This window comes from Sinocyclocheilus grahami, unplaced genomic scaffold (assembly GCF_001515645.1).
Source record: "Sinocyclocheilus grahami isolate Dianchi unplaced genomic scaffold, SAMN03320097.WGS_v1.1 scaffold14.1, whole genome shotgun sequence".
NCBI classification, from domain to species: Eukaryota; Metazoa; Chordata; class Actinopteri; order Cypriniformes; family Cyprinidae; genus Sinocyclocheilus; species Sinocyclocheilus grahami.
The window spans coordinates 369819-391004 of NW_015505193.1; the positions used below are offsets into that span (position 1 = coordinate 369819).

Sequence of the window (21186 nt, forward strand, 5' to 3'; positions counted from 1 at the left end):
TCTGACTATCTCTCTATCTATCTATCTGACTCTCTATCTGACTATCTCTCTATCTGACTATCTATCTTACTATCTGACTATCTATCTGACTATCTCTCTATCTGACTATCTCTCTATCTTAAACAAGTCTCTCTTCTCCTCCCCCTTTCTCTTGTTCTGTCTTGGATCCTCTATATATTACAGATCTGTGTGATTGTGGCGCTCTGACTGTGAAAAGCTGCATTGCAGCACTGCTGTCAGCTGAGTGGAGCTCAGCTGAGATGAAATCGTCCTTGCGTTAGCAGCTAGCATACACCAGAATCCGGGTTAATGCATTTTGCTGAGCCAAAGCAGAGCCAAATAAGGCAAAACAGAGGCTGGCCTTAATTAGCAGCATGCTAACCCACTTATCAATAATGAATGGGGATGGTGGAAGAGAGAAATTATGTTGTTTAAAGGTGTGGTGGCCATGTCTTAGCTGGTGTTGTGCTTCTGTGTATGTGTTTGTGTGTGAGTGTGTGTGTGCATATGAAAGAGAGTGCTAATCTGAGTGACCTTGTGGATTGCTTAGGTTAGCTACCTGTGTGTGTAATCAGCTGATATGTCTTGGCAGCTCATATTTCAGATCAGACACACACACTTATATTAGCCAGCACATCTCCTAGATGCTATGGTTTTCACACAGAGGTGATAATATTTCCTAACCCTCACACAAACCTGCTGATTTCAGTACATTTAAAGAAAATCCTGATTTTATTTATGAGTATTTCAAGTAATTGGAGACCTGGTGTGTTTATTATTTTGTTTCTGTTTGCAGGCCGGCTCATGACATCAGTCTGGAAGAGTTTGATGATGAAGATTTGTCTGAAATCACAGATGATTGTGGCATAGGCCTCAACTACGACTCTGACCCTTACGAAAAGGTATCAACCATTTACGATGCATGATTTTATTTTTTGTTTTTTGTCTATTTAATTTTGTTTTGTTTTATGTTTTTTATCCTATCTATCTATCTATCTATCTATCTATCTATCTATCTATCTATCTATCTATCTATCTATCTATCTATCTATCTATCTATCTATCTATCTATCTATCTATCTCTGTCGCTCCATCTGTCTCTCTGTCGTTATTGTCTATTTGCTCTTGGTCTATCTGTCCATCCATCCACCCATCCACCCTTCCATCCATCTGCCAGTAATGCCTATAAACCTTCAATTTGAACACTTTTTAAATGTTTTCCAAAAAGCCAAGATTCAAAGTCTGCTTTAACAGACTTTACTTTTCTATTACAAAAATTACAGTTATATGAATTTCTCTGAATTTCAATTCCTTTGAATCAGTTCTACTTCCATACTCAATTCTAATCCCTTACATTCAGATTTTTGATGCAATTCTGTGTCATGTTTGCTACGTCAATTCAAATTCAACTCGAATTCAGGATTTACCTTTAAAAAAACATTCTCAGTTGAATTCTGAATGTTAACATCCAATGGAACGAAAACATTAATTTATATTGAACTACTGTAAAACACCCAAATGTAGGAGTGTGATTGTGGAAATATTTAAATTTGATACTATGTCTGTGTGCTGGCTGCATTGAGGGATTGTAAATGTTTTATTGTGGTGGCGGTGTGCCATGGCTGCAGTAGAAGGGCTGGTGACCCAGTGAAATTTGCTGCTATGCAGAACTCTTCTCAGCTTTCTGCACCTCAGTCCTATTACAACAAAACCACTTCCTCTTCCTCACCCTGCTCCTAATTTTTTTCTGCTTGTGTTCTCTGCAAAATATTCAAACGTTCATGTATTGTTTCGACTATAACACCTCACGTACCTTTGGTTTTTCAAATTGATTTAAATGGAGTGATTCGATACACACATTTGCAGTCTGTGGGCATCATAGCATGCAGTGACCTCAGATTGTTCGGTATGTAGGCAGACTGATTAGTTGGTTCTGGATGGTGATTGGACGGTCCATAGGCTGGTCATTTATTGATTGGTTGGTTGATCTCAAAGTGGGCGGCAGAGTCCATCCAGTGTGTCAGGCTACAGTTTTTCTTTTTTTGACACAGTTAGCGGCTCTAATTCAGCACACACATACACACACAAACGCCTGTCCCACAGGATTATGTCACGTGGAAGCAACACTGCAACGTGTTTGAAGGGCCTGTCCCTTGTCTATGCAACTAGAGACTACGAAATCACAGAAGACATCCTCTGTGCCTCCAATGTGCCACTAAGAACAGTTACATAAGAAACCTTCAAGATTTTTACGAACAATAGTTGAAGGTTTGGAAATACTTTTTAGATTTCATTGGTTGTATAACCTCATATTAGTATTGTTTTGAGGTGTCATCTCTAGTGTGATACACATTTTTATATGATTTAAAAACTCCTAAAGAAAGAATGAAATATCCTTTTGACTCGTCTGATTGTGCTTTTCATTTCAACAGTTAAAGAAATTTATAAAAAATTAATTAAATAAATAGTAATTACCTTTTTAACCCTTTTACATAATTTGTAAAAAAAAAATAAAATTTATTTTTTTGTTATCTCTGATAAGTTTTTGCTTTAAATCTGAATCAAAAATCAAATTTGTCCAATTTCACTTTTCATATAGCCTTCCATGGCATACTGTAGCCTTTTTTAGTAACTGTATGCAATTGCTAGGAATGTTTGACAGGTTAGCAACAGTAACTAAGGAGGCAGAGCTTATATTTGTGAACTGATTGTAATGCCGATTTTCTACCATGCGGATGTGTTCCTGACGTAACTGGGATAGAAACGATATTTGTACATTTATACTATTTGACATTATTTGACTACTATTTGACAAAGCTCAGTGAGCTTTCACTAGCTGCGTAACTGATCTTTTTAGAAAGAAAAAATATTTGTAAAATCTCAAAATATGGTGTTCTTCTACCTCTCTGGTAACAGATTAAAGTCCTGCAGTTTCAAAGGAAGAGATACTGTATATCAGACTCGCCTCTCTAGTGATGTCCGCTCATCTGCGTCTCTCTTAAAAAATCAGTTTCTCAGATTTTAGTTTTATCCATTTTTCGTTTAATGCCTTATTTGAAAACATTATTTTTTATTTGTGTGATTTCTGTTAGATCTTTCAGAGAGCCCACAATTTAGTATAGAAGTAGGTGTTCATATTTGTGTAATTTTTCTTTTGCAGCTTGAATCTGAAGTTTTTGACATTCCATATCACACATCTCGTGACAAAAACACACCTACACACATGCTGTAAGATATAGATAAATACATTTTGGCTGTTTATGGCGGCATGCATTGTGCCAGTAAGGAACGATTGTGACATTTTGACATTAATATTTCTAGAATGATTCTTGTACAGATCATTTCCAGCCAACAATTCCATCATTCCAAACACCCTCAACTCCCTCTCTCCAGCTTTCTCACACTCTCTCTCACTTTCTTCATGGATTATTCATTCTGTCACACAGAGCTCCAGCTCTCAGAGTACATTTAACAGATTTGGGTTTCTGAGGTTTTGCATGCTACAGTATGCTGTTGATGAACAGTAACTAAACAGAGTAGTGTGCATTATTGGAAAAACAACATGAAATGTGTAGCGAATCAGCTCATGGGGAAATATGAATAATTAACCATAACTAGTTATAATTAACTATTCATATTTTAGATCCGCTGTAGATATTTAGCTGACCTCTCAGGGTCAACTGTCTTGTCAATTCCAAGAACGTTAATTTCCTGGTTAAGGGAAATAACTTTCTTACTGTACAATTCTACAAGCTTGTAACGTAAATCTGCATGATGCAGTGACCTCAGATTGTTCGGTATGTAGGCAGACTGATTAGTTGGTTCTGGATGGTGATTGGACGGTCCATAGGCTGGTCATTTATTGATTGGTTGGTTGATCTCAAAGTGGGCGGCAGAGTCCATCCAGTGTGTCAGGCTACAGTTTTTCTTTTTTTGACACAGTTAGCGGCTCTAATTCAGCACACACATACACACACAAACGCCTGTCCCACAGGATTATGTCACGTGGAAGCAACACTGCAACGTGTTTGAAGGGCCTGTCCCTTGTCTATGCAACTAGAGACTACGAAATCACAGAAGACATCCTCTGTGCCTCCAATGTGCCACTAAGAACAGTTACATAAGAAACCTTCAAGATTTTTACGAACAATAGTTGAAGGTTTGGAAATACTTTTTAGATTTCATTGGTTGTATAACCTCATATTAGTATTGTTTTGAGGTGTCATCTCTAGTGTGATACACATTTTTATATGATTTAAAAACTCCTAAAGAAAGAATGAAATATCCTTTTGACTCGTCTGATTGTGCTTTTCATTTCAACAGTTAAAGAAATTTATAAAAAATTAATTAAATAAATAGTAATTACCTTTTTAACCCTTTTACATAATTTGTAAAAAAAAAATAAAATTTATTTTTTTGTTATCTCTGATAAGTTTTTGCTTTAAATCTGAATCAAAAATCAAATTTGTCCAATTTCACTTTTCATATAGCCTTCCATGGCATACTGTAGCCTTTTTTAGTAACTGTATGCAATTGCTAGGAATGTTTGACAGGTTAGCAACAGTAACTAAGGAGGCAGAGCTTATATTTGTGAACTGATTGTAATGCCGATTTTCTACCATGCGGATGTGTTCCTGACGTAACTGGGATAGAAACGATATTTGTACATTTATACTATTTGACATTATTTGACTACTATTTGACAAAGCTCAGTGAGCTTTCAATAGCTGCGTAACTGATCTTTTTAGAAAGAAAAAATATTTGTAAAATCTCAAAATATGGTGTTCTTCTACCTCTCTGGTAACAGATTAAAGTCCTGCAGTTTCAAAGGAAGAGATACTGTATATCAGACTGTATATCTCTAGTGATGTCCGCTCATCTGCGTCTCTCTTAAAAAATCAGTTTCTCAGATTTTTGTTTTATCCATTTTTCGTTTAATGCCTTATTTGAAAACATTATTTTTATTTGTGTGATTTCTGTTATATCTTTCAGAGAGCCCACAATTTAGTATAGTAGTAGGTGTTCAAATTTGTGTAATTTTTCTTTTGCAGCTTGAATCTGAAGTTTTTGACATTCCATATCACACATCTCGTGACAAAAACACACCTACACACATGCTGTAAGATATAGATAAATACATTTTGGCTGTTTATGGCGGCATGCATTGTGCCAGTAAGGAACGATTGTGACATTTTGACATTAATATTTCTAGAATGATTCTTGTACAGATCATTTCCAGCCAACAATTCCATCATTCCAAACACCCTCAACTCCCTCTCTCCAGCTTTCTCACACTCTCTCTCACTTTCTTCATGGATTATTCATTCTGTCACACAGAGCTCCAGCTCTCAGAGTACATTTAACAGATTTGGGTTTCTGAGGTTTTGCATGCTACAGTATGCTGTTGATGAACAGTAACTAAACAGAGTAGTGTGCATTATTGGAAAAACAACATGAAATGTGTAGCGAATCAGCTCATGGGGAAATATGAATAATTAACCATAACTAGTTATAATTAACTATTCATATTTTAGATCCGCTGTAGATATTTAGCTGACCTCTCAGGGTCAACTGTCTTGTCAATTCCAAGAACGTTAATTTCCTGGTTAAGGGAAATAACTTTCTTACTGTACAATTCTACAAGCTTGTAACGTAAATCTGCATGATTAGTGACTCCGGTTATGAGCAAACAATGAACACGTCAAGTGTGATACAAGTAAGGTTTTATTAACTACATAAACACTTAAACTAGTCTAACATACTACATAAACACATTAAGCTGGTCTAACATACACATACACACACACACACACACACACATACAGTTGGTATAGGAAAGGGTTAAAGTTTAACTCAGCATAGAAAGAGGCATAAAGAATGAATTTTATGGAACTATGGAACTATTCAGCAGATCTAAAACCTGAGGGAAAACGTCAGATTCTTAGTTCAAACAAACCTTGTAAAAAGGTGTAACTGATACTTAATATATCAATTAATAAGACTAAGTTTGATACTTAGCAAGTCTCGGCGGTCTGAAAGAGATTCCTAATGCAAATCTTAAAGCTTCCCGTTGATCTTTGCTGAATTCGGGTCGATGAAAAGAACCAGTTTGAGTCAGTGTCACTTGATGAATGGAAAGGACTAGGCCAAAGAAAGGCCTGGCACAATGCTTTGGTATCCTCAAGCATTTTCTCACATCTTCAACTGCATCTGACCGAACCACCGACTGGGGCGGGTCTCTTGAAGTGTGGCCTTTAAAGCCTGCAGAGATTCACGCCTCTCAAGATGGGCTTGCCCAATGGGGAAGTCCGGAATCTCAAGTGGGAGTTCTGCGTTTTTATGGCCCTTTGTCTCGAAGCATGGTATTTTGCATATGTAATTCACTTGAGTGTTGATGCAGAAATTAGTAATGATTCTTAGAACATCCATATGTTGCAGAGGTATCAGCATGTAATATGCACTCTCAGTTAGATCATCCGAAGACGAATTCATAGATACTAGACATGGTAGAGTTACTTATATGAATGAGTGGTTTATCGTAAGCATGATACACTACAACAGACAATATACAAGAACAGTAATGGTATACACAATGACCTGAAGGATATGTGTATTCAATCAAAGAAAGGTTTTCCTATGAATTAATTAGAGAACAGTCCATTTCTCTGGGCATTATGTGTCTTTCTTATGAGGAAAATGAGGGAGTTTGTCTGCCCGCATTCCTTTAGGCCATAAAACCAGTGATATCAGCATTGGTTACCAGGGAACCAGAGGCCTGTTCTGCTTTTCTGAGGTGTTAGGTGCATTTCGGGGGAAGGGTCCATAGACCCTCGTAATTGGCCATTTGGTTAGGTGAGGGGGAGTTAGATATTATTTGTTAAATATAACAAAAAGTTGTGTGTCTGATTGGTCCAAATGCTACAAATGGCAATCACAACACATTTAACTTACGTAATCTGACATATTTCTTAATGAAACAGAATATTTATCTTAAAATCATATAGGGCACTGCTTCTAATAATAATACCAGTCTAATAATGTGTTTACACTAATTAAATATGGTCAGTTTTGATTGATGGAATAATTTGTCGTTTTATGTTGTTGTTTACTATATTTATTTGCTTGGTCAGTTTCATTGTTGGCTTTGGTTCTTTTTCTGTTGTAAGCCGTAAGGACATTTGAAATAACTGAAATCATTTGGCAAAGTGAAATGGACATGTAATGCGGTCAAAACCTGCCTGGAACTACTTTTGCCTTGCGTTTCCCTGAAAATAATTGCACACCTCAGAACATTTGTCAGTTGTTCCGCTTATACTTACCAAACCTCACAACATTGTTCAGATGTTTGAAGACATTCGTCAGGTTTTTGTCCTTAAAATGCTGTTTTATAGTGTTTGATGACTGTGTGTGTGTGAGAGAGAGAGGGATTAGCTAAGCAGCCTGAGATGTGTCATCTTAGTGTCTGTCCAAACTGCTCATAATGAGAGATCAAAGACAAGAGCGTGAGATGTTTTCACACTTTGTGTGTGTGTGAGAGAAAGAGAGAGAGAGTGTGTGTGTGTGTGTGTGTGTGTGTGTGTGTGTGTGTGAAAACTCAGTACGTGTTTGTTGTTCTATGTACATTTGTTTGTTAATTTCTTACACATCGGCTTTCTTACGCATGTATACAGTGGAAATAATTAGCTGGTAACATTTCATCACATTGCAATCTGTTAAACTGAGCGGTACTGTGGCTCAGAACCCCAGAGGATGTCATCAGCTCAGAGGGTGGAGCTGGGTGGAGCATGTATAGGCGGGCGATTCCTGCTAACACTGTATTGACCTTTATTTCTGTTTTCACAGTATTTTATTATTGGACCTTTTTTTTCATTTGTTTTATTGGATATTTTTGGGGGAGTATTTCTTATTTTATAATTGGAATCTTATATAGGGTTGCATATATAGGGTTGACAAGGAAGAGTTACATGGGGAAGTTGTCTCAAGAACTATATCTCAGGTTTTGAGTCAAATCTGACATACATTCAGACAAGAGTTATGAACTCAATATTATGAATAATGAACTGTATAATGAAAGTGGATTTTAACTGAACATTTTATATTTTAATTCATTTTTTCTACAATTAATAAAAAAAAATTAAGAGCATTAAATGGTAGATTTTCAGTACAGGGACATGTTGTTAACGTATGTTCAGTGAACTATATTTTTTCCCCTAGGCACTGACAGTAAAAATATTCATGCCTTTCCTTTCCTTTCCTGAGCACTGCTTCCCTTCCCTTCCCTTTTCCAACTTTAATATATGAGACTTTTATGAATAAATAAAAAAATAAACATAAGCTTACCTTCAGAAATATTTATTGGGGTAAATAAAATGTGTGAAAAAATTGTAAAAACTACCCGTGGTCTTCCCTATTAAGATTCATAATAATATACTATTATATATATCTATTATATATATTTAGTTTTATGTCTAATTTAAAGTAAACTAAATATGATTAGCTGGAAAAATTTACTTTTTTTTTTGTTAACTATAATAAATCGGACAACACTGACTGACTCATTCAGAACTGATGAATAGGTTGTCTTATGAATTATTCAAGAGCCCTCAATTATGCAGTGCTGTGCTGTAGTTAATGTTTCTGCATTAGTATAGATACTTGTCTGAGACATCAGTGGCCCCACCTCTTTTCTGCATTTACTGCAGTATACAGCTGATGTGTGTGTGTGCTGTACGTGTTTGTGTGTATGTGTGCTCTTTAAGCTTCTCTTTTCACTCTATTGACAATCTTATGGTGTTTCCTTTACCTTCTAACACTGCATCTTTTATTTTTTCCTCTTCATCTCTATGCGGTCAGCATCGAGAGCACTGCATTCATTCATGACTTCTGTGTGAGTTCGGCTGACTCAGCAGAACACTTTTTGCTGGTGTAAACTTTTTGCTGACTCTGTCTCTGAGTAGGGATGTAAAATCAGTGCTGGTCAGGGGTGAGCCCTCGTCCTTGGAAATATCAGAACGATAGAGTTTCAACAGAGCATTTATACACTAACTCATGCCGGACAGCTAGAACTACGTCAATACAGCATTACAGCATGTATGTCTCTCTCCTAAGTGTGGTTATCAGTCATAGTGTGTTTGACTGCTGCTAGTTAGGGGTATTGATTTGGTTCGAGAGATGGTGTATAGATTCAGGTCCCTGCAGTGCCAGCTGGTTGTGAATCTAGTGCAGTGTGAGACTTTTAATGACATCACCCACACACATTTGCCAGGCAACAAACAGAATTTTAACTGTGGGTTCTTAATTGAGGTGAATATTAGACGTTAGGCTTATGTAAGTGCATTGACTTGTTTTCCTGGAAGGGCGCTGAAACCTGAGGAGCTTTAGCCTCGATCACCATCTGCCCTTCCCCATAAGACATGATTCTCTCATCTTTGTTCAGTCCATCCACAGTCCATCCACTTTCCCTTTTAAAGACAAAATTAATTCAAAATTCATCCTATTTACTTTCTTAATACATTGTGAATGATTAATAAGACTCTGACTCTAAGTCTGACTCAGTTTGGGTGTAACGTGCACTTTTTACTTACCAGTCAATTACTGATCGATAAAATCTAGTCCCGTCCTACACTTAGTATACGCCCTACATTTAGTTTTATAACTATAAAGGAATATTCCTGGGTGAATATGAAAACAAGCTTATAGTAATGGACTTACAGTTATTTTTATTTTTTTTATAAAATAAAGAATTTTATGTACTTCATCAAAAATATCAGTCCCACATTCCTTATTTCAAATTCTCTTGTATAATTGTCTCATAGACTTCAATTCTAAGCGCATTACTGTAAATACATTTTTATTTTATTTTTTACAAACTGAAGGATGACTAAATTATTTCATATTGTAACCTCAATTAGTTTTTTAAATCTAAAATTTACCTTTAAACTCACTGTTAGTTTCAATATTACAGTCATAAACATATGCTGTATTTGTCATTAAACATATCTGCAAGATAGAGTTTGTTGTTCCTGCAACCACCGATCTATATATACATAATAGCACATGTTTCAGAAATTATGGCCTGGCTAGCAGTCAAGTCTTCATCCAGTCCAGGGTGAACATATGGCCCAACTAATGGATGGAACACAACATTAACAGCAGAGAAAAAGGTCATGCTGAATCATGCATGGTAAACATGAAAAGCATTTGCTCTGACTGATATTTGCGGATATTGAATTTGTGTATAATTGCTCTTCACTGGTTCACTCAGTCACCCCTGTTTCAGGCTGCAGTATTGTTTTATGGTAATGTTTTACAGTGTTACACCAGACATTTTAAAAATTATTTTCAGGTACAATATTTAAAATATTTTTTCTTTCCTTTCTTTTCTTCTTCGTTGCAAAGGACTGCTTAATTCTAGAAAAGAATGATTTCCACCACCCAGTGTGCTCATTCCAAGATGACTTCCAAGAGTTTGAGATGATCGATGATGAAGATGATGAGGAAGAAGAAGAGGATGCAGATCCTGATGCCCCTCCCTCACCATCAGCATCTCCTCCCCCCTCTCCTATTCTGGGCACCCTGAAGAGCCGCCCAACCATTCTAAACCTGACTGCGCCAGTTTCACAGGTACCTCTAACTCACACCTGATAAAATCAATATATATATATATATATATATATATATATATGCGTGTGTATAAACATATGTTATCTGTATTTAAACTCTTCTTTTGGTCCTAATCTCAGGACTCCCTGAACAACAACAGCAACGTGTCACCACGAAAGTCAAGCTGGCAGGATTCTCTTCGAAACCCGACTTCACAGGGTAATTGTTTCTATATACAGTGGGTACGGAAAGTATTCAGACCCCCTTAATTTTTTCACTCTTTGTTATATTGCAGCCATTTGCTAAAATCAGTAACAATAATATAAAATAATCCAAAACAGAATTCCAAAACAGATTCCAAAATATATGAACAGCTTGCAAAAAAAAGCTCTATACAAACTTAAACTATTCATACAATTATTGCATCAGAACGTCACTGATCATATTCTATTGATTAATATCTATTCTTGATATTTCTGTAGATATAAATGTAGTCCATTGTTAATAATTTTACTCAACATTTTAGGTTGCTTGTCTCCAAACCACTCTTGCCTTGAGGATGGTTCCCATGTAACTACTACGTGCCCGGGGACTCCAGACACCACTGCCTCTGCCAATGGTACACCCTCAAACCCACCAGGTCATTGTGGTCTTCATCAGTCACCTGGAAGGCCGCTGCTGTATGACTTTGAAGGCAACAGACGAGAGCGACCAGAATACGGTAAGAAGTCTGATCGTGTTGCTAATGGCTAATCAAAATTAATATACAACATATACATGATCGTGGTTATATTCGATGCCTCCAACAACATTTTTAATTTTGTCCTTTCCTTGTCCACTTATCTCAATTCCCCTCCATCTCTCTTTTTCATTCCATATCTTTCTCATCTTCCAAACCAGGCTCCTTTGGTCAACATAACTCGTCAAGTGGGTCTGAGGCGAATGAGGTGAAACCTGATGTTGAGGAATCCACTCTAAGTGAGCTTGTTCCCTCAGTGGATGACTGCACTTCCCAGTGCTCCGACACTGAGGTCGACCATGACCTGAATGGTCATGCCAAACATCGACCTTGCCGCTCTCGACCCAATGACACTTATACTGTGACCACGGAGACCGCTGATGACCCAGAGCTGGAAAATGATGGCACCAGTAGGTGTCTGTCCTCAACCGCACCTCTTGGTAATGATGCAGAGACTCCGCTATCGGATGAGGAGCTGGACAAAGAGTTTGACATTGACTTCATGAGTAAGGATACCTATGATCAAACCTGCAAGGAAGCTGAGGCCTCTTCTTACGTTGAGTTCCCCTGCATTGAACCAGCTGAGTCAATTTCTGTCTCTAGCTACGTGTCGTCCAGTCGATCAGATGTCCTTGATGCTATGGACGAACCTCGAAACATGCATCTGGGTCAACCTGCTGCTGCAAATGACACAACTTCTCCTTCTTCCGATCCTGGTATTGCTGATATGAATGTCAAACGCTATGCAGAGTCAGACCGCCACAGCGATGACCTTAGCTCTCCTGGATCAGACTCTGATATTGAAGGCGAAATTGAGGCTGCATTTGCATGTGGTCCACTTGCTAGTAACATGATTTCCTCTATCTCGGAGACAGAGCTGGACCTGACCAGTGAATCTAGCAGCGGGCGTTCCTCGCACCTCACCAATTCCATTGAAGAAGCCAGCTCCCCAACCTCAGACCAAGAACTGGACCAGGAGCTGGACCCTGAGCAGGACAGTGGTATTGTAGGTCTAAAAGCTTCTCTTCTTCTGGGTCAACCTGACCCAATTAAACAAGAACCTTCAGCAGGTCTAGATCCCAGCCCAGGCATGTTACAACTAGATGATGGCCAAGCTCTGATGGGCCTGCAGAATGTAGATGACGAACAGGGATATGAGCACCAGGCTGATCCAGACGAGACTCTTCCCCCTGCCGTCCCCTGTGAGGATAGTGGCTCTCAGCAGCTGTTGTTGAAGATTGAGCCTGACCACAGTCTTGAAAGCTTCAAACGCTCCTTCTATTTGCCGGTTGGCCCTAAACTCGTGCCCTCTGTCGACGACTATGATGGTAACAGCGAGGGAGTCTCAGAGTCAGAGTCAGAGGACGAGCTCAGTGAAAACTCTGATTCTCCGTGGCTTCTTAGCAACCTGGTCAACAGGATGATCTCAGAAGGCTCCTACCCAATCAGCTGCCCAGAAGAGTGCCTCAAACGCTCAGCCTCCATCTCTGACACCATCTCACCCTCATCGGACCTGGAAACAGATACTTTCAATGAGATGGATTTCTGCAATTTACAAAAGCAGAAATCTGAAGAAAAGTCACAGGAGGTGACCTCTGAAAATTCAGAGATGAGACTGGATGAAGAGAAGGAGAGAGAAGCCAGCTATGTATCTGAAGAGGGACAGAAGGAAAGCAAGAGAACGGACTCTTGTCTGTACATTAGCAACCCCATATATGGCAACGCTATACCCATCTTTACAGAGGAATTCGAAACGAGGGCAAAGAATCATGAATCGGAGGACTTCCCATCCCAGAACTCATTAAAAAACAAGCAGAAAGAAGAAGAGGAGGAGCCAAATAATGACTTGATGATTGAGAGAATGAAGGAGCTGGAGTCTCCCAGCTTGAGCGAGAGCATAATCAGTGACAAGGACGAGGGACGGGAGACACGGGTCGATCAGCTCACTTTGCAGCAAATCACAGAAGTCAAAAACAGCCTTACATTGGACATCCCAACAGCACAGACCAATCACTGTTTCAGTCTTACGTACTCGACAGATAATGATGAAGATGAGCAAGATACCTCCCCTTTTCTGGAGGATCTTCACAAGGAACCTTCACCCTACGGAAATGAGGCTTACTTGGACAGCTCCCCACCTATTGATGAGAGTGTGCGAGAGTTGAGGAACACAACTTCCGACCGGCCCATCAATGACTCCTTGGCGTATGATTCAATGAAGTACACCCTAGTGGTGGATGAAAACACAACCCTTGAACTGGTGAGCCTGAAGCGCTGTACCTCTGTTCTTAGTGAGGACAGTGATGGACTCTCTACTATCTGTGATGAAGAAGTTGTTGATGAAGATGAAGACATTTATGGGCAGGGTCAGATGGTAAGAGGCATGAGACCTGATTTGCTGTTAAGCTCCTCTGAAGAAGACTCCTCCCCGGAGGCGGATTTACCTTTCTCAAAGAAGTTCCTCAATGTGTTTGTCAACAGCACGTCACGGTCCTCCAGTAAGTGATATTTAACACCGTGCACAATAGAGTTAAGGGATAGTTCACCCAAAAATCTGTCATTATTTATTCACCTTCATTTCATTCCAAACCTGTACACAAAATGAGATGTTTTGAAAAATGTGTTTTTTTTTGTCCTTACAAAGGAAGTCATGGGGTCCAGTGTTGTTTTGGACCCCATTAACTTTCACTTTGAAAGATTTCTTAGCGCCAAAAAATCTATCCTTTGTTATTGTTTGCTCTTTTGCACGATTAAACTATGACTAATAAAGCAACATTTTTAAAGCTACTGTAAAGGTTTAATACAAAAATATGCACAAGGAGGAAACACAAAATAAATTGTTGTATATTACCAAAATAAATTACCATATTAAATTCACTCCCATTCACAGAGCTATTCTGAGCCCTTTTAGTTCAGTTTTAGAGATTTAGATGATCATTTTACATAATTTAGGAGCCCGTCTTGCTGAACAGAAAGGATATTTAATAATCCTAATGAGATGACATCAGAAGATGAAGGATTTTGTATGACCTGCTTCTAAATGAGTTTTGCAGTACTCTGTGACACACACACACTTGCACACTCAGAGAGTCTACCTTGGGGCTTATATCTCCATATACAGTGACATAATGCATCTGCATTATGTGTGTTTCAGGCACAGAGTCCTTTGGGCTTTTCTCGTGCACTATAAATGGAGAAGAAAGAGATCAGACTCACAGAGCGGTCTTCAGGTGAGCAATGCAGCCCACACTATAACCTAAAAACACCTACAGTAGCTCTAATCAAAAAGTTCCAGTCTGGTTTAATGTTCAATCACAAACCCTCAACGAAATCTTTGTTTTATAGTATCTGTTAAAACAGTTAATTGACTGCTCATAATATCTATTGCATGCAATGCAAATGCAAGTTTTAATGCCCACGCCTCAGGTTCATCCCACGACATGCAGATGAGCTGGAGTTAGATGTTGATGATCCATTATTTGTTGAGGAAGAGGAGGATGATTACTGGTACCGTGGGTACAACATGCGCACAGGGGCCAGAGGGATTTTCCCAGCATACTACGCCCACGAGGTTGTTTGCCAAACAAAAGACCTGATGAGTAAGAATTTTTAAAAAAGTTTTCATTTTGTTTTGTGAGGAAAAATATGTATAAAGTTCTGTAAAAATGTCTAGTTGTTCTAGTAAGCAATGTGTGACTGTTTTATTTTTATTTTATTTCTTTGGCCTTTACATCTGGTCTTTTTGTTAAAGCACTTGGTGAGTCAGCATTGTCTGTATACGTGTATTTTCATAGCAATGAAGAGGAACCCTGCTTGGATGGAAAGCTTCCGAGTGCAGTTCCTGGGTTCGGTGGAAGTTCCTTATCACCAAGGCAATGGCATCCTGTGTGCTGCCATGCAGAAGGTACCGTAAACAGGAAAATGTATTAGTTTGTGCTTTACTTGTGTGAGACTTACTGAATGCACAATGTTACATCATATGATGCAAACAAGAACTCATGTGTTTGTTTTAGTGCAGTCAAAATTAGCGTGTTAACGCATGCAATTAATTTTTTCAGTTTAACGGCGTTAAATATTTTACGCGGAGCTAGGGATTGCTACCCCACTCACAACTGCTGCTTCTGTCTCTTTTTTTTTATAAGAATTGCATTTATTTAGATGCAGAACATCTTTACAACCACATCAGACGCGCACTCCAACTTCGCCTCAGCGCCAGGCGCTAGTCAAACAAGCGTGAGGTGGCGATCAGATGAGATGTTGTCAGGCCATACAGTATGTCAGTAAAAACGAACTTTCCTGTCCTGTCAGCCATCAAACTGCTCGTAGCACGTGCTCTTCAATTGCACGCACAAGTGCGCCGGCGCGCTGTATATCATTTCATATTAAAGCGCAAAAGAAACTGAGCATGCAATGTCGTAGTTATGTCGTCAGCTAAGTCATGAAATTAACAAAAAAGGCGATTATTGTTGCCTTAAAACTGTGCATGTATGTAAATATTTGTTAAATATGAGTCACATTTAAGAACATGTCTCTGAAATGCAGTGGTTTTCAAAACTCTCCCTCATCTAACACACTCAATTCAACTCGTCAGCTCATTAGTAGAGACTTTAAGCATGCCAGAAAAGGTAAAGAGAAAATACGAAGCGTGTCAGATCCACGTCATGTTCAGCAGCAGCAGCTCTTAAAGTAATATCAGCCAAAATAACCTAATAACCCTGCTGCTGTGATGTCTGTTAATTAAAAAGAACAAAAGAGGAAATCAATAACTTTTGTAGCTTTAAGGATTCATCTATGTTTAATTTAGAATTTAGTGTTTGATAACTTTATTTTTAGTTGTTTCTACATTAATTAAAGATTGCAAGGGAAATTTTGCAATATAAAAGTTTAAAAACTAATTTTAGGTGGGATTAATCGTGATTAATTTCAGAAATAATGTGCAATTTAATTATAATTTTTTTTAAATCGATGACAGCACTAGTTTGTTTGTCTTTCAGATCGCTATTGCAAGGAAGAGGACGGTGCATCTTCATCCCCCATCTATTTGTGAGCTGGAAATAAGCCTGCAGGGTGTGAAACTAGTCATGAGTTTGGATGACGAGTACGACCTTTCAGGGGAGGTAAGAGAGAGAGAAAAAGAGAGAAAACTTAAAGGTGCAGCTTTCATTTTTTTTGCCCTGCTGGATTGTTTACCCAATCAGTAGTCAGCTGTGATTAATTTATTCTACAAACAAAATATCCGATAAATGGGGTTAAAAAAGCTAGTAGTATGCAGTAGTAAGTAATTTGATCTCATTGACTTTTTAATATTTATTTATTTATTTATTTTTTGAGTCTTCATCTCATGTATAACTGAATTTGAAAAATAAAATAAATACTATTAATTTCTATATGTGCATGACTATTTATTAGAAAAAACACATTTAATACATAGATGTTAAATATACATTGTGAGAATATCTAAATATTTAGTATTTTGCTTGGATTTTGAGATTTATTAGAATTCCTCTTCTCATTTCTTTTCATAGTTTGACAGATGTAGTCACTTCTTCCAAATGAAAAACATCTCCTTCTGTGGATGTCATCCTAAAAACAACTGGTAAATACACACACATTCATTACTACTTTCTATTTCTTTTAGTAAACCCCAAAACAAGTCTTCATGCATTTTATCAATTTTGGAAGATTTTGCAGGCCAAAATAAGACTGGTCCCTTTTCTCTGTGTGTCTTTTTGTAGTTATTTTGGTTTTATCACCAAGCACCCGATGCTGAACAGGTTTGCATGTCACGTCTTCGTCTCTCAGGACTCCATGAGACATGTAGCTGAGTGTGTGGGGTGAGTTTAAACGTCACAATAACGTTCACAAGAAACTTTTGAGAATGAGAATAGCGAGCCAAGGAGAAAAGAAGAGAGGAGAAGAGAAATTAATGAGTGATCTGTCTCTGCTCCATTATCAGAGCACAGACCAGATTGCTGTGTGAATTATTAAAGCTTCTCTCTTTTGGAGCAGACAGGAGACCTGAGTTATGGGCCCCAGCAGGAGGCAGCTAGCTTTGCCAAATTACATAATATAACCTTATGAACATATACATTATTCTGCCTTATCATTTAGCACAGAAATTAAGGGGAAAAGTTAAAGAACAGAAACTAAAAATGTTTTTATGACAATACGTTGCTTTCATCATGTTAATTACGCAAGAAAAAAAGCACAAGTGCACATAACGAGAGCTCATTAACCTGCACACTTGTACAGACTCACAGCTTTAGTTTTCTGTGGCGTTGTTGAAATTATTTTAAAAGCATCCTGCTTTGTAGTTAGCTGGTGTGACTAGCTTCTGTGTTATAGTGCGTGCTGGGCTTAAAGGTGGGGTAAGTGATTTCTGGTAGCCAATGTTGATATTTCAGATCACCAAAACAAACACAAAATAAGTGAAAGCAATGTGTGTTACATATAATATGGTATGTGTTTTGGTAGTACTGTGTGTTTTAACATGAATGGTTTAGCTCCGTGCGAAACAAAGCAACCTTGGCGTCCGATCGCAGGCCTTCACGCTTCTTGAGTTCTCTCCAACGCTGGAAAGCTGATCCGATATTTACACGGGTCCTACTTCTTGCCTTATCGTAAGCCTTCTTTTGTTCCGCAGACGTTTTCCTCTTTTGTTTGGGCAATTTTATCCAATTTAGTGGCATTTTTGCCCCAAGTCCCTGTGGCCAGGGGAAGGCTAAGCCTTATGCAATATGCAATAACCTGCTCCTCCCTGGGTAAATAAATAAACGAATAAATTATTTTCAAAAAACAAAAATTACAAATAAAATATAAATTACAAATAAATACATATATACAATTATTATGGTTATTTAGTTATATACGACCTTATTTCATTTATTATTTAAATCCTGGTTGATTGTGAACAAATTGTTTTGGAATTTGCTTGAAAAAACTAAATATGCAATAACTTGCTCCACCCTGCATAGAATGAATGAATGAATAAATAAGTTAATAAGTAAGTATTAAGTAAGTAGATAGGTGGGTAGGTATGAAATTTGCCTGAAAAAAATAAACAAACACTCAAAATATGCATTAACCTGCTCCACCCTGTGGAAATAAAAATAAAAAGATTAAAAATAAAACAAATAGCAAATAAATAAATAAGTAAATGAATAAATTTGAGTTTAGTCCATGTTACATCAAAATTGACCTTATTTAAATGATTATTAAATTCCTTAATATGATCAAATTGATATATATATATATATATATATAATCTTTTATTGTTATTATAGTTATATTATAGTTATTACAGCTAAATGTGAAACCCTGGCATTTTTAGCAATACATGACCAATGCAACACACAAGCAAAACAAATCCATGTTCACAAAACGCAATGTATGGTCTGATCACGTCTCTGAATGTCTCTGTGTGCTTGTTTCAGACGGGCATTCCAGGAGTACTACCAGGAGCACTTAGAGTACGCCTGTCCTACCGAAGATATCTACCTTGAGTAAAGGAGGAAAAGGGTAACCATGGCAACTGCTGTCCCTCACGACAGATGTCTGTTCCTGGGCTTGGCCACTACGAGGCGCCTGGCAGCCTTCTCAAATGTAACATAGGCCTCATCTCTTTATTCTCTTCCTCAGTTTCTCTTGTTCTCTTGACATGAACTGAGCTGAATACTTTACATATAGGCTCTTAGTGGTCTGTCTATTTATTTAAATGTTTATCGATTCATTTAATCTCTTCACAGAGATGGATTGCTTGTTTATTTAACTTTTCTACTATATAATTAGGGACATGGTTTTGGGGTGGATACATCAGTTCGATTTCTTTTTTATATATATATATATATATATATATATATAGTCCTGGTGTAGAAAAGGCAAAATATGACTTCACATGTTTGATTGCATGGCTTTGAGGGTTATGCTCACAAAAACACATACACACACGAGAGATCTAACAATGTCTAAAAGCAAAAGGCGATCAGAGGTTTGAATCTGAAGACCAGGATTGTTTGTAAATATGTATTTGTCCGATTCTGATACATTGCTGAACTGGGTTTGTACTAAACAGGACAGGGCAGTAGGACGTGACCTGGAATCATTGATAGGTCTACAGATTGTCTGTTCCGATGTATTAGAAGGCTTACTGTACGTTTCTGATTTTACCGCGATGTAAATACTGTATAAATAGAGATAACTGTAGGTGAATACAGATGCTACAATACATCACGGTATGCAAGTATCCTGCGCCATCTGTCTGCGAATGAAAAAGTGGGACGGATTGCAGGTCGGCAGGCTGGGTGTAGATGGATCTAAAGATGGTTCGGTGAGTCTCATCAAGTCATATCTGGAACATATTTGACCCCAAAATCACAATAAACAATTAAGAAATTATATTTTGTGCAAAGATGATTATTTTTTTGCAACCGTGACATTACTTTCATATAATTTTTTAACACCCACAATTACTGTAATTCAATATTTTATTTCAAATCAGCATGCAATTAGGGCTGTGCTACAAATATTACCATTATATGTGACCCTGGAGCACAAAACCAGTCTTAAGTCGCTCGGGTGTATTTGTAGCAATAGCCAAAAATACATTGTATGGGTCAAAATTATAGATTTTTCTTTTATGCCAAAAATCATTAGGATATTAAGTAAAGATCATGTTCCATGAAGATATTTTGTACATTTCCTACTGTAAATATATTAAAACTTCATTTTTGATTAGTCATATGCATTGCTAAGAACTTCACTTGGACAACTCTAAAGGTGATTTTCTCAATATTTAGATTTTTTTGCACCCTCAGATTCCAGATTTTCAAATAGTTGTATCTCGGCCAAATATTGTCCTATCCTAACAAACCTATTTATTCAGCTTTCAGATGATGTATAAATCTCAATTTCGAAAAATGGACCCTTATGACTGGTTTTGTGCTCCAGGGTCACATATATAAATAATTTACAATGATTATATCATCCATATCAATATTTATTCATATAATTAGTAATAATAATAATAATAATAATGGAGGGTGAGGTGAGGAAATGTGCTTAATTGTCAAGAAACAATCAGAAAATAGGCTTTATTTTCTTCATGCACAATAAAATGTATATATTTTTAATGTAATTTTGGGGTAAAATATTACTCGGATATCGACTTTGTGTGATTCATCCGATTGGCTAAGCTATAGCACAGTCCTTTGGGCATTCAGTCAGATAATATTTCTCCAGCTCTCAAAGCTGACAGCCCCTCTACTTACTATTGTTTGCTGTCTTGTATGATCGTCAGGTTGGATTGACACTTTTAAGCCTGATATAGCCTACCTCTCATGCTTTCAACATTTGCAGGTAGATATTTCAGAGCGATGCAGTGCTTATAGACCGTAAGCATAACGAGTAAAAATACTGTCCCTGTTCATTGGGAAACACACTGAATGCAGGAGTATTTTACCAGTGGACTGGATAATTTACTGCTCAGTTAATTTGCAAGACAAATACTGCTTCACATTACACCGCTAAATAATAATATACCCTTATTCTGTCCTGTGAAGCAATGAATAAGTGAATGTCATTTATGTAGATGCCATGTGATAATATAATAAGCTCAGGACATCAGAAAACAATCCTCATGTATTGTTTTGTCTCTCTGAGTCGGTCACAGATGCCGATCGGTAGATGCGATTGTTCAGCTCTCTTATTTCTAACTAGCCCTTGTCCTGACCTTGACCGGCGCTGCTGAGACTGAACAGAGCAGATCCCCCTGCTGGCTTCATACAATAATGACCTACAATAATATTTACCTCATTCAATCTGCTGAATGCAATCCAGGGCCATGCAGC

General features: G+C 37.6%; 1 protein-coding gene across 3 annotated transcripts in view; it reads left to right on the top strand.

Moving 5' to 3' along the window:
* The window catches only part of LOC107599899 (C-Jun-amino-terminal kinase-interacting protein 2-like), a 36759-nt gene extending 17047 nt beyond the window's left edge, over positions 1-19712 (top strand). For 2 of the 3 annotated variants that reach the window (XM_016291622.1, XM_016291639.1), the window contains 11 exons: positions 10399-10623; positions 10743-10821; positions 11129-11323; positions 11503-13839; positions 14496-14571; positions 14768-14940; positions 15136-15245; positions 16336-16458; positions 16867-16937; positions 17077-17175; positions 18775-19712. In XM_016291622.1, coding sequence (XP_016147108.1) covers positions 10399-10623; positions 10743-10821; positions 11129-11323; positions 11503-13839; positions 14496-14571; positions 14768-14940; positions 15136-15245; positions 16336-16458; positions 16867-16937; positions 17077-17175; positions 18775-18847 — 3561 coding nt within the window. In that variant the 3' untranslated portion in view covers positions 18848-19712. Of the gene's footprint in view, positions 1-592; positions 667-796; positions 903-10398; positions 10624-10742; positions 10822-11128; positions 11324-11502; positions 13840-14495; positions 14572-14767; positions 14941-15135; positions 15246-16335; positions 16459-16866; positions 16938-17076; positions 17176-18774 lie in introns of those variants that run through there. The other variant, XM_016291630.1, reaches the window with a different exon arrangement.
* Positions 19713-21186: the final 1474 nt, after the last annotated feature.